At 55.1% G+C, this 11681-nt stretch overlaps 3 protein-coding genes and 2 non-coding genes across 5 annotated transcripts; 4 read left to right on the top strand and 1 right to left on the bottom strand.

Moving 5' to 3' along the window:
* On the top strand, positions 1 to 3973 carry LOC101993586 (suppressor of SWI4 1 homolog). Its single transcript, XM_005346868.1, has 12 exons — positions 1 to 55; positions 145 to 315; positions 890 to 991; positions 1176 to 1226; positions 1325 to 1495; positions 2361 to 2437; positions 2621 to 2728; positions 2818 to 2941; positions 3025 to 3103; positions 3188 to 3317; positions 3397 to 3563; positions 3643 to 3973. The coding sequence occupies exons 1-12, from the start codon at positions 38 to 40 to the stop codon at positions 3840 to 3842; spliced, it is 1398 nt and encodes a 465-aa protein (XP_005346925.1). The 5' UTR covers positions 1 to 37; the 3' UTR covers positions 3843 to 3973.
* Positions 1033 to 1115, top strand: LOC113456133. The gene has a single exon (XR_003377002.1). It is a non-coding gene; the product is annotated as a small nucleolar RNA SNORD105 (small nucleolar RNA).
* LOC113456136 lies at positions 2471 to 2549 on the top strand. The gene has a single exon (XR_003377005.1). It is a non-coding gene; the product is annotated as a small nucleolar RNA U105B (small nucleolar RNA).
* Positions 3974 to 4660: 687 nt separating the features above from the next.
* P2ry11 (purinergic receptor P2Y11) lies at positions 4661 to 5752 on the top strand. The gene has a single exon (XM_005347441.1). It carries the CDS (start codon positions 4661 to 4663, stop codon positions 5750 to 5752), a length of 1092 nt encoding a protein of 363 aa, XP_005347498.1.
* Positions 5753 to 5931: 179 nt separating this feature from the next.
* Eif3g (eukaryotic translation initiation factor 3 subunit G) lies at positions 5932 to 9773 on the bottom strand. The gene is made up of 11 exons (XM_005346869.3): positions 9692 to 9773; positions 9528 to 9574; positions 9313 to 9396; positions 9118 to 9206; positions 8923 to 8982; positions 7633 to 7737; positions 7349 to 7538; positions 6726 to 6833; positions 6463 to 6599; positions 6259 to 6365; positions 5932 to 6024 (listed from the first exon to the last, which is right to left on the bottom strand). The coding sequence occupies exons 1-11, from the start codon at positions 9709 to 9711 to the stop codon at positions 6009 to 6011; spliced, it is 963 nt and encodes a 320-aa protein (XP_005346926.1). The 5' UTR covers positions 9712 to 9773; the 3' UTR covers positions 5932 to 6008.
* Between the last annotated feature and the right edge of the window lie 1908 nt (positions 9774 to 11681).

Here is an 11681-nt window from a genome sequence, read left to right on the forward strand (position 1 = left end):
GCAGCTTCAGAAGCAACCTCGTGGAGGAGCAAGCAGCATGGGGCAGTCGGGGCGGGTGAGACGCCGCGGCCCCGGCGGGCATGGGGCGCAGGTGGGGTCTCGACCGAGGCCGGGGCGCTCACCGCCCGCCTGTCGCCCCTGCAGTCCCGGCACCAGAAGCGCGCTCGCGCCCAGGCCCAGCTCCGCAACCTCGAGGCCTACGCCGCACAGCCGCACTCGTTCGTGTTCACGCGAGGCCGGGCGGGTCGCAGTGTCCAGCAGCTCAGCCTGGATGTGCGGCGGGTCATGGAGCCGCTCACCGCCTCTCGTCTACAGGTCTGCATCCCCCAGCTCTCCACACTCCAGTCCCGGGGTTCGACTTCGCGGCGGCCGGAGGTTGATAGTTAAATTCAGTGGCAGAATGCCTGCCTTCCACGTGGAAGGTCTCAGCTGCATCCCCAGCACCGCTTGAACCGGGCATGATGCACAGCCGAAAGCGCAGTGCTCGGGAAGAGAAGCGAGGGGGATCTTTCGTTGGAGGCCAGCCGTGGGTGCATAGTGAGGTCTCGTGTGTAAAAAACAAAGGCACAAGGCGTGGGGGCGCAATCGAGAAATAACTCGGCAGCAAGGGGCTTGCTGCTAAGTCTGAGTTCGGGCCGCCTGATTCACGTGGGGAAGTGGGTGAACCAACTACCGAAGGTTGTCCTCCTGGCTCCACCAGTGCGCCCCTACACGATTGCACACAAAATAATACTTTTTAAAGTTATTTAAGTGCTGGCCTCAGGAATACAGTCAAGGCTCGGTACCCCTGGAAAGTTGGGGGTGTCAGAAATAACATCTTAGAAGCCCCAGTTTAAGCTTCTTTGCTCAATAAGAACTATCTGTATCCATTCCTTTTTGTAATTATCAGGTTCGAAAGAAGAACTCACTGAAGGACTGTGTGGCAGTGGCCGGCCCTCTCGGGGTCACACACTTCCTTGTCTTGAGCAAAACAGACAACAGTGTGTACTTGGTGAGTGGACACCATGCCTTTCCCTCCCTCGGCCCCAGCTGCTCCTGTCTCATGATGAACCCCCTGCCCTGAACAGTAGTGATGCTGGCTTCAAAGTAAACGCTCTGAAGCAATGGAGCAAGGCTTCTCCCTTGCCCTACCCTGAGCCAGAACCCTCCACCCTCACCTGTCCTTTCTCTGACAGAAGCTGATGCGCCTCCCAGGAGGCCCCACTTTGACCTTCCAGATCAACAAGGTGAGAGGGGTAGAGGTGTTAGGTGAGCTCAGCCTACCCGGGAGGGCCCTGGTCACACAGCACAGATGATCCTCAGCCTCTCTCTACTCTCCCTTCAGTACACACTGGTGCGGGATGTCGTCTCCTCCCTGCGCCGACACCGGATGCATGAGCAGCAGTTTAACCACCCACCCCTTCTGGTGCTCAACAGCTTTGGTGTCCAGGGCATGCACATCAAGCTCATGGCCACCATGTTCCAGAACCTGTTCCCGTCCCTCAACGTGCACACGGTGGGCCAAATCTGGGGCAGCCGCTGGGGGTGGGCAGTTGGGTGGGAAGACTCACTAACATGAAGTGACTAACTTCATCGTAAATTTTTTTTTTTTTTTTTTTTTTTTTTTTTTTTTTTTTTTTTTTTGGTTTTTCGAGACAGGGTTTCTCTGTGGTTTTGGAGCCTGTCCTGGAACTAGCTCTGTAGACCAGGCTGGTCTCGAACTCACAGAGATCCGCCTGCCTCTGCCTCCCAAGTGCTGGGATTAAAGGCGTGCGCCACCACCGCCCGGCCTACTTTATCGTAAATTCAAAGGCAGGGCTGGGGTTGGAGTAAATCTGTTACTGAGACACAGGATCTTCTGTGTCTCAGGCCGGACTTGAACTTCTGGCCCTCCATCTCTTGCATGTACACCTTGAGTGATGTACAACTGGCTTTGGGTGTTGGTGATCAAACTTGGGCTTAGTGTATGGTAGGCAAGCACTCTACCAACTGAGCCACATCTTTGCCCATTTTTCTTAACACAAGGTCCTGTGTTAACTCAGGCTGGGCTTAGACTTGTAATCTTGCTGCCTGAGCCGCCGAGCCAGCTGGGCTAGAGTTTCAGCTGCTAAACCCCGGCCCCAGTGGGTCTCAGATTAAGTTCATTATAAGGTCCACTTAGAAATCTGAAGGTTGGTTTTGATGGCTCATGTACCCTTAACTTTCAGCCAGTGCTCCAGTCTGTAGACCCTGGTTACAGCCTCTAACACCTAGGGGCATTCCTGGTACTTGCCCCAAGTAACAGGCTGCTGGGGGGAATCAGTACTTGTTCCTGGCTGCATGCCCTGGCTGTAGCACTTGGCCCACGGGCAGCTCAGAGGTCCCCTCTCCCTGGCCCCCAGGTCAACCTCAACACCATTAAGCGCTGCCTCCTCATCAACTACAACCCGGACTCCCAAGAGCTGGACTTCCGGCACTAGTGAGTGTGGGGGGAGGGACTCGCGATGGGACACCCCATGCACCTGATGAGAACTTTGCTGCTGAGACCTGTGATTGCTCAGACTCAAAGTAAACGCCCTGATGCATGCCCAGCGGGGAGAGGGCAAGGAGCTGGCCTTGGACCCTGTGACCCTTCGCTCCTCCCTCTGTTCTCCCACTGCAGCAGCATCAAAGTGGTGCCCGTGGGTGCCAGCCGGGGCATGAAGAAGCTCTTACAGGAGAAGTTTCCCAACATGAGCCGCTTGCAGGATATCAGTGAGCTGCTGGCTACGTGAGAAAGGCTCTGGGTGGGTGGCAGTTCCAGCCCAGGGGTTTTAGAGCCGGCCTGTAGAGCACTCTAGGTAACCTGCTGTCCCACAGGGGTGTGGCGCTGTCAGAGAGTGAGGTGGAGCCAGATGGTGAGCACAATATCACAGAACTACCCCAGGCTGTGGCTGGCCGTGGCAACATGCAGGCCCAGCAGAGTGCCATCCGACTCACAGAGGTGAGGAACAGCTCATGGCGGCTCCTACAGACACAGCCCTCAGTCTTGAGGCCAGCCTGACTCTCCCATGCGTGTATCTCCAGATTGGGCCCCGGATGACACTGCAGCTCATTAAGATCCAGGAGGGTGTTGGGAACGGCAATGTCCTCTTCCACAGTTTTGGTAAGGGGACAGGGTGAGGCCAGCCTTTGGGAGCAGTGCTCGGTCCCATTGTTATCTTGACACAATGTCTGGTCTTCCTCCCAGTGCACAAGACTGAGGCAGAACTGCAGGCCATCTTGGCAGCAAAGGAGGAGAAGCTACGACTCAAGGCCCAGCGTCAGAACCAGCAGGCTGAGAACTTACAGCGCAAGCAGGAACTGCGCGAGGCCCACAAGTAAGTATGCAAAGGCCGTGGGCAGAACGGTGGGTGGGCACCTGAGCAAACCTAAACCCTTGTCACTCTTGTCCTCCAGGAAGAAGAGCCTGGCAGGCATGAAGCGAGCCCGGGCAGGGGCCGATGGGGACAGCGATGCCGAGGACCCTGGGGCACCTCCAGAGGCAGCAGGAGCAAGCCAGAATGAGGAGGAGGAGGATGACGCCGAGTATTTTCGCCAAGCTGTGGGCAAGGAGCCTGACGAGGGTGTGTGCAGGGGCCGTGCTGGGGACACCTGAGGCCCCTTATTTCTTGTTGACGACCCTGACAGTTTCTCTCCCTACAGACATGTTCCCCAGAGTGGGCAAGCGGAGGCGCCTGGGAGGACCTCCGGGCAAGAAGCAGCGAGGGAAGGAGCAGAGGCCTGGTTCAGGCAAGGGGCAGGGTGGCAACTGGCGGCCTCCGAAACCAAAGGGTAGATTCCAAGGAGTCAAGACCAAGCTGGGAGCCAGACGCCAGGACACGGGTCGACCATCAAGAACCTGAGGCTGCTTGGCAGTGGATGATCCATAGATGCCCCAGATTGGGGTCCGAGAGCTGCCCTGGGCTCCAGTGTGGCCCGGTTTCCTTTCATAAAGGAGCTATCCAGTTTACTTCCAATAAACTTGAACTTGGCACTTTTTGAGTCCACTCTCTAGTTGGGGTGGGGACGGGGCTAACAGTACTTAGTTGTGACTGGCCAAGAGACAGGCCCAGCCCAGATGGTACAAGGAGGGAGTGGGCTAGGTGGGAGGTGTCACCCTGACTGGCTGTGCAAGTTGAGATGGACCAGTGGCCACACTGCTGGGAACCCAGGAGGTGGCTGTGTAACCCAGAGCTGCTGCTGTGAGGATCATGGCTTCCCTCTCAGGTAAGCTAGCACTGGGCCAGTTAAGAGACAGGTCTTTAAGCAACCGGGTCTGCGGTAGGAGTTTGGGGTGGCTCAGTCAGAGTGGTTCCTCTGCACTGAGTATTTGAAGAGGCTGAGTGTGCGGGAACAGTGCAAGCTCTAGGATTGGGCAGAGTTATTGGGAGATGGTAAAGCCAAGTGTAGCCCCTGACCAGGATCTGGGTACCCTCTGGTTGAACCACAGCTGGCTGGTGCCAGCAGGGCATTGTGAGAACAGCCCTGGGTGGTGATGGCAGGCTTATGTGCAGACTCAGTACGGGCTCTTGGGGCTGCCCCAGTTTGTCTCAAAACCAGGCTGAGCGTGACCCTGACCCATTCCACTTGAAGCCAGGCTGGCCCTTCCAGGTGGCTACAGGGACCTGCCAGGCTGCATTTGACAGCAGGCCCACGCCTGCTTGCATCGGAACTGGTATGCATGCAAATGTTACTTCTGCCTACAGATACCAAGCCCTGCCTGGACAAATATGTGGAAGCTGCCGACCAACAGTACAGGCGCTTTCAGGAGGGCTACCTCTGGGCCATCCTGATGGCAGAGTTCCTGGTGGCGGCAGGGGGCAATGGCCTGGCCCTGTACCGCTTTATCACCAAAGAGCAAAGGCCCTGGCACCCAGCTGTGGTGTTCTCTGTACAGCTGGCAGTCAGCAACCTGTGCTACGCACTCACACTGCCTCCTCTGGCAGCCTACTTTTACCCACCAAAAAACTGGAGCTTCGGGGAGGTAGCCTGCCGTCTGGAGCGCTTTGTCTTCACCTGCAACCTGCTGGGGGGCATCTTCTTCATCACCTGCATCAGCCTCAGCAGATACATGGTGGTGGTACACCCTTTCTTTACACGGAGACACCTGCGACCCAAGCACGCCTGGGTTGTCACTGCTGCCAGCTGGGCCATGGCCATCCTGCTGGCGGCCCCCATGCTTGGCTTCTCCCACCAGAAGGAGCCCCAGTCAGGCCTTGGGACATGTAGTAGGCTCAATCCTGAGGCCTGTGTCAAGTGCCTGGGGATGATGGAGGACAGCCAGCTAGGGGCCTTCAGAACCTACAGCTTGGTGCTGGCATGCCTGGGAGGCATCCTGCCTCTGCTACTCACACTAATGGCCTATGGTGCACTGGGGTGGGTGGTACTGCACAGCCCAGGTATGACCACAGCCCAGAAGCTGCATGTGGTAGTGCTGGTGACCAGTGGTGTGGCTGTCTACGCCTGCTCCTATGTGCCCTACCACATCACACGAGTGATTCATGTGGACGCCATGTTGCACTGGACGGCTCGCTGCCCCAACTTTACCAGTGTGTCACAGGCTGTGGCGGAGCTGGACCTGAGGGCCTTCTTTGGCTACCAGACAACACGCATCCTTGTGCCCCTGGCTACATGCATGCACCCCCTGCTCTACATGGCAGTGGCACCCAGCCTGGACTGCCACCCATGCCACCGGAACCCTGAGGACAAGAGCCCTCGCCAAGGCTTGCCTGTAGCAGGTACAACCACTCCCCAAGGCCAGCTGAGCCCATGACCCATCTAACTGAAGCCTCCTCGCCAGAAGATGGTTGCGACAACAGCCCTGAAGTAGCAAGGGTCCCCCCACAACCTCACCAGTGGAGGCTGCCTCCCACCCCTTTACAAGACCACAGCCTGAAGGAGGGGTGAGCTCCCCCCGCCACACACAGGAGACCCATGAAAACAAGCAAGACATAGTGTGTTTGGTGTCTTTAATGGAAGCTTCCTGTCCCTGAGGGTCCGGGCAACAGCAGCAGGCAACAGGTGTCTTATTAATTTGTTGATGGCCTGGAAAGAAGGGAGGTGGTAAGGGTGCAGGCGGGGACCTGAGACTCCACACTCACACCAGGGAAGCCCAGGCCTTGCCCACCTAGGAACAGTTGCACTAAGTCTGGCAAAGTGTTTTCCCAGAGCACAATAAAGACCTTCCTTCAGACAGGCCTGGCAACCACATAACTAGGGCAGGACCCACAGTGGCTAAGGAGGATGTGGGAGTGGGGAGGGGGAGGGAGGATGTCTTACTTGGCCCATTCGACATTGAGGATGAGGTGGTCGTAGCCAAAGCCAGACACCCCTGCAATGGCGCGGGCAGCATCTTCCCGACGGTGAAAGCTGATAAAAGCAAAACCCTGGGGGCCAGGGGCAGAGAGTTGGGGGAGGAGGGTAAGAAGTGGGTCCCAGGACCCCTACTGTCCAGCCACCCATTCCCCAGACCAGTCCACCCACCTTAGACTGGCCAGTGGTCTTGTCCTTGGCCAAGTATATGCGAGAGATGGAGCCAAAAGGCCGGAAGAGTTCCTGGAGGTCAGTCTCACGTGTGTCCTCAGACAGGTTAGTAACACGAATGGTGGCATTGTCGTCGGCTTGGTGGGCAGGGCAGGGTGAGGTGGCAGTGAGAAGCATGCCATTAGACCCCACGCCCACAAGGCAGGATAATTACAGGGTGTCTCGCTGTCTACTTGCTACCTAGGCTATTCCTAGCCTCTTACCTCTGCGGTTCGGCTGCATGGACTCCCCACGGCGACTGGCCCCATCCCGGAGACTTGGGGGTACATACTTCCCCGTCTTATTCTGGGCGGCCTGCACAGGCTCCAGCTCTGGAAAGCAGTGGACCAAGTCACATTCACCCCAGCCCCAAGCTATAAGCATCCAGTCATCCTTTGGTGACCCAAAGGTTGCAGCCAGGAAGCTAGCAGCCTTCCAAGTCTCTGCTGACTCCATGGGTAAACTGAACAAGCCGCAGGGCAGACGTGTTCCTGGCACCCACAGCCCAGCACTGCAGAGCCTCGCAGCACAGACTGCAAGCTGCTCTGATGGGACACAGACAGAGAGCTCCATGCAAGTCACAGAGGCAGTTACTCAGACACATCAGATTTCAACCTCCAGAGTCACACTGAACCCAGCACATAGGTACTGCCTACACACACAAACACATACACACTGGCTAGAGTAAGTCACCATCTGCATCTACATAGGAACACCATGCCCCAAGCAAACGAGATGTCTATGAGGGCACCCAGACACAGGCTGCTAAAACCTGACCACAGAGAAAGAACATAGCATACTACAGAAGGAGTAGCTGAAGCCCCTCCCAGGTGTCCTAGGTCCACACCTCCCGGCAGCTTCTCCTTCTCCCCAGTGGACAGGCCCAGCTGCTCAGCCAGCTCCTTCTGCATGGGCCCCAGCGTGTCCTTGTAAGGGCAGCGGGTGGTCCAGTGGTCGCCCTTGCAGATGCGGCAGGACACAATCTTTTGGCCCTTGAGCTTGTTCATTGGGTCTTCTTCCTCCTGGCAGTTTAAGTCCTGGTGGGGAATAGGGAAGGGTGGCTCAGAGGGGGCTTCTGTGCCCACCCCAGCCCCACTGCACTTCTGGGGCTCCAGCTTCAGCCCTGCTCACCTCTTTGCTAGTGATAAAAGTCATGGAGACATCATCACTGACTGTGGTGGTGGCCACATTAGGCCCTGGTGGGTCAAACTCTGAGTTGCCAAACTTCTTCCAGTTCTGGGCTCACAGAAGGGTGGGAAGAAGTTAAGAACAAAGGAAGGCAGGACTCCACAGTGTACCCCAGACAGACAACCATGTCAAATCCTACACCGTGACAACGGTGAAAATTCCCATCTCCTACCCAGGCATGGCGGCACATAACAGTCACCCCAAGTCAAACACTCCAGGAGGCAGCAGGGGGATTCAGAGCGGGGCGGCACACAACTGTGACACAGGCCCATGGGCCAGCTCCCCCAGGGATGAAGCTGGAGGATGCCCAGGAGTTGCGCAGATCACAGGAACCTTGAGCTAGCTAAACCCGAGACTCATCCACTTCTGTAAACAGGGAGCACAAAGCTCCCTGCCTCCCTAGCCTAGCCTAGACCTCGGGAAGTCAAGCTCTGCTAACTGCCTGGCATGGAGCCTTGCTCTCAGGGCGTTGCTGTCTTTCCTCCAGAAGCCCTTGGTTAAGTGGAGCCTGTTTGTTCCTTCAGGTAGACAGGACAAAGGACTAAGAACCTAAGTCAGGACCCAGGAGGCTGAGGCAGAAGCATTTAGAATTTGAAAACTACACAACAAGAGCCTCTCAAAAATAACAAGAAACGGGCTGGAGAGATGGCTCAGTGGTTAAGAGCATTGCCTGCTCTTCCAAAGGTCCTGAGTTCAATTCCCAGCAACCACATGGTGGCTCACAACCATCTGCAATAAGGTCTGGTGCCTTCTTCTGGCCTTCGGCATACACACAGATAGACTATTGTATACATAATAAATAATAAATAAGTATTTAAAAAAATAACAAGAAACAAAACAACAAACCCAAGAGGGCTGGCTATGTCTCAGTCAAGTAATTGTAATGAAAGTACCCTTTGGAGTCCACTCCCAAGCACCACAATGAAAAGCTGGCCAATGAGGCATGTCCTTCTAACCTCAGTGATGGCCAGATAGGAGGCAGAGATGGCAGGATCCCCGCGGATAGTGGCCAGCTAGCCTAATCTAGTTCCTGACGACAGAGAACCATCACAAACCAGGAGGAATGATCTGGAGCAATGACACTCTACACAGGAGCACACAAAAACGGGGGGGGGGGGTCTGAGGGTCTAACCTCATCTACTCCTGGGCCCTAAGCCTTAATTCCCAACTCCTCGAGTCAGTCCTGGGGACCCTCTCCCACACACACAACAAAACAAGACAGGAGGGTCTCACCTTTCTCCTGGCCACAGCCTTTGATGCCTTCCGGGTCTCAATCCTGAAGGTTCTGACAATCTGAAGACGGAAAGAGGAGCACCTCCAGAATCTCAAGGCCTTCCTCGCCAACCCAATCAACACTCATCCCTCATAACCAATCTGACCCTGAGGACGAAGGCACGCTGAGACCCTCTGTGGCCACCTGAACCTCACCTTGAACTTCTTGCCATCTTCATCTATCTTGTACTCGGTCACCGTCTTTATGTTTCCGTTGATGACTTCCTTGGGAGGTGGCAGTGGGTCTGTGGGCCGATGACAGAAACTGAGTCCTGGGAACTGGGGACTGGCTGGAAATAGGCTTGAGGGCAGAAAGGGAGGAGGGAGATGGCAGGGATGGATGCCGCTCACCTCCGGGCAGTAACTCAGGCTCTGGACTGGTGTCACCGGTGGGCAGAGGGATCCCTTTCAGGAGCTCGCTGGTGACACACTTGTCTGTCAGAGAGAATGCAGGGAGTTGGAAAAGTGAGCGACGGGGCTGAAACTTTCAAGCCAAGGTGGGGGGACTTTGGAGACTCTGTCCACGCCGGGGACAGAGCGCGGGAGGGGCCCACACAAGCTCTCACCGTCCTCGCCTTCCTCTTCCACCTGGTCGGCCCAGCTGGGCTTCGAGCTGCGGGGACACGAGATCGGTGAGCGGGTCCCGGTCCCCGCGCCGCCCAGACCACCATACACCCAGAACTGCCCCCGCACCGCCTCTCTAGAGAGCCCGGCACCACCCCATGCTCACTCAAAATCGCCAGTCGGCATCGCGAAGTCTAGCTCCACGCAGCTCCCAGCCCGGGTAGAGAGCGGAAGCACTGGGAGAACGAAGCTTCCGGTGCCGCCGGTGCAGCCTAGAGCGGCCAGACCGCGGTATCCACAGCGCCTCCCTGTGGACAAAGGTGGACACGCTCGTCTCATGCTCTCAAAGCTGGAAGAGGTCCAGGAGAAAGCATCCACAATTTTTTTTTTGTTTTGTTTTTTTGTTTTTTGGTTTTTGTTTTTTGTTTGGTTTTTTGGTTTTGGTTTTGGTTTTTCGAGACACGGTTTCTCTGTAGCTTTGGAGCCTGTCCTGGAACTAGCTCTTGTAGGCCAGGCTGGTCTCGAATTCACAGAGATCCGCCTGCCTCTGCCTCCTGAGTGCTGGGATTAAAGGCGTGTGCCACCACCCCCCACCCCACCCCCCCGGCCTCCAGAACTTTTTTAAAAAAATTTTCATCCTTTTTTTGGGTGATGGGGCTAGAAGTTAGTGTCACACTCTACAGCTAGGATAGCTAGTAATTCCTGCCAGTCTCCTGCCTCAACCTCCAAAGGGCTGAAATTATAGGCCTGCACACTACACCCAGGTTGACCCGAGGCTTGCCTCAAACTCCTGGTGTACTGCAGCCAGGCACAAACTCCTAGCAATCTTTCCACCTCGCCCTGGCAAGTGCTGGGAATACCAAAATGAAATTAGCACATCCAAGGCAGGCTGGTTCTCTCCTCCTCCAGTATCAGGGTTTTCAGCCACCTCCTGGATTCCAGGCTAGCCTTCTCTACATGAGACTCTGTTTCCAAAACTAAAACCCTGGAGTCTTGCTGTGTTGCCCAGCCTTGCCTCTGAACTCCTGAATGTGAGTAATTCCCAAATAGATGGGACCATGGTTGTGTGTCAAGAAGGCTCTTGCCATGGGGGCTGGAGAGATGGCTCAGAGGTTAAGAGCATTGCCTGCGCTTTCAAAGGTCCTGAGTTCAATTCCCAGCAACCACATGGTGGCTCACAACCATCTGTAATGGGGTCTGGTACCCTCTTCTGGCCTGCAGGCATACACATAGACAGAATATTGTATACATAACAAATAAATAAATATTTTTTAAAAAAAGAAGGCTCTTGCCAGACATTGGTGGCCCAGGCCTTTAATCCCAGCACTAGGGAAGCAGAGGCAGGCGGATCTCTGTGAGTTCAAAGCCAGCCTGGTCTATAGAATGAGTTCCGGAACAGCCAGGACTGTTACACAGATGTCCACAGAGAAACCCTGTCAGGAAAAAGAAAAAGAAAAGAAGAAGAAGGCTCTTGCTCCATACTGTTTGGAGGATGCCAACATTTTGGATTTGCTTTGGAAAAATCAGACTCAGACCAAACCCCTTTGTCTGTGCTAGGGCATCACTTCTCTGGCCTCCTGGGCTACTCTGCTTTCTTTTCTCTGTAGCATCCTAGGTTTTGTTATATAATCTGTGTGTGTGTGCGCGCATGTGTGGTTTGAAGACACCACACACATGCTTGTGCCACAGCACACAAGTGGAGGTCAGAGGATAATTTGCAGGAGATCTCTCTGTCCATTGTGTGGGTCCTGAGGATTAAGCCCAGGTCTTCAGGCTTGGCAACAGTCTCCTTAGCTGCAAAGACATCTTGCAAGCTCTACTAGTGTCATCTTCTTTTTTAAACTTTTTTTAAAAAAAGATCTATTATGTATACAGTGTTCTGTTCTGTCTGCGTGTATGCCTGCAGGCCAGAAGAGGGCACCAGATCTCATTACTGATGGTTGTGAGCCACCATAGAAGAGCAGACAGTGCTCTTAATCTCTGAGCCATGTCTCCAGCCCCTCTATTGGTGTCGTCTTTTTTTTTTCTTTTTTAGTTTTTCGAGACAGGGTTTCTCTATAGCTTTGGAGCCTGTCCTGGAACTAGCTCCTGTAGACCAGGCTGGCCTCGAACTCACAGAGATCTGCCTGCCTCTGCCTCCCGAGTGTTGGGATTAA

Source organism: Microtus ochrogaster, chromosome 5, assembly GCF_000317375.1.
Source record: "Microtus ochrogaster isolate Prairie Vole_2 chromosome 5, MicOch1.0, whole genome shotgun sequence".
In the NCBI taxonomy this organism is placed as follows: Eukaryota; Metazoa; Chordata; class Mammalia; order Rodentia; family Cricetidae; genus Microtus; species Microtus ochrogaster.

Coding starts and splice junctions, on each gene's coding strand:
- LOC101993586 (XM_005346868.1), top strand. Junction 2,942..3,024: donor GTGCCATCCGACTCACAGAG/GTGAGGAACAGC, acceptor GTGTATCTCCAG/ATTGGGCCCCGGATGACACT. Junction 3,104..3,187: donor TGTCCTCTTCCACAGTTTTG/GTAAGGGGACAG, acceptor TCTTCCTCCCAG/TGCACAAGACTGAGGCAGAA.
- P2ry11 (XM_005347441.1), top strand. CDS start 4,661: ATGCAAATGTTACTTCTGCCTACAGATACCAAGCCCTGCCTGGACAAA.
- Eif3g (XM_005346869.3), bottom strand. CDS start 9,711: ATGCCGACTGGCGATTTTGA. Junction 9,575..9,691: donor ATGCCGACTGGCGATTTTGA/GTGAGCATGGGG, acceptor GTGTCCCCGCAG/CTCGAAGCCCAGCTGGGCCG. Junction 9,397..9,527: donor GGAAGAGGAAGGCGAGGACG/GTGAGAGCTTGT, acceptor TCTCTCTGACAG/ACAAGTGTGTCACCAGCGAG.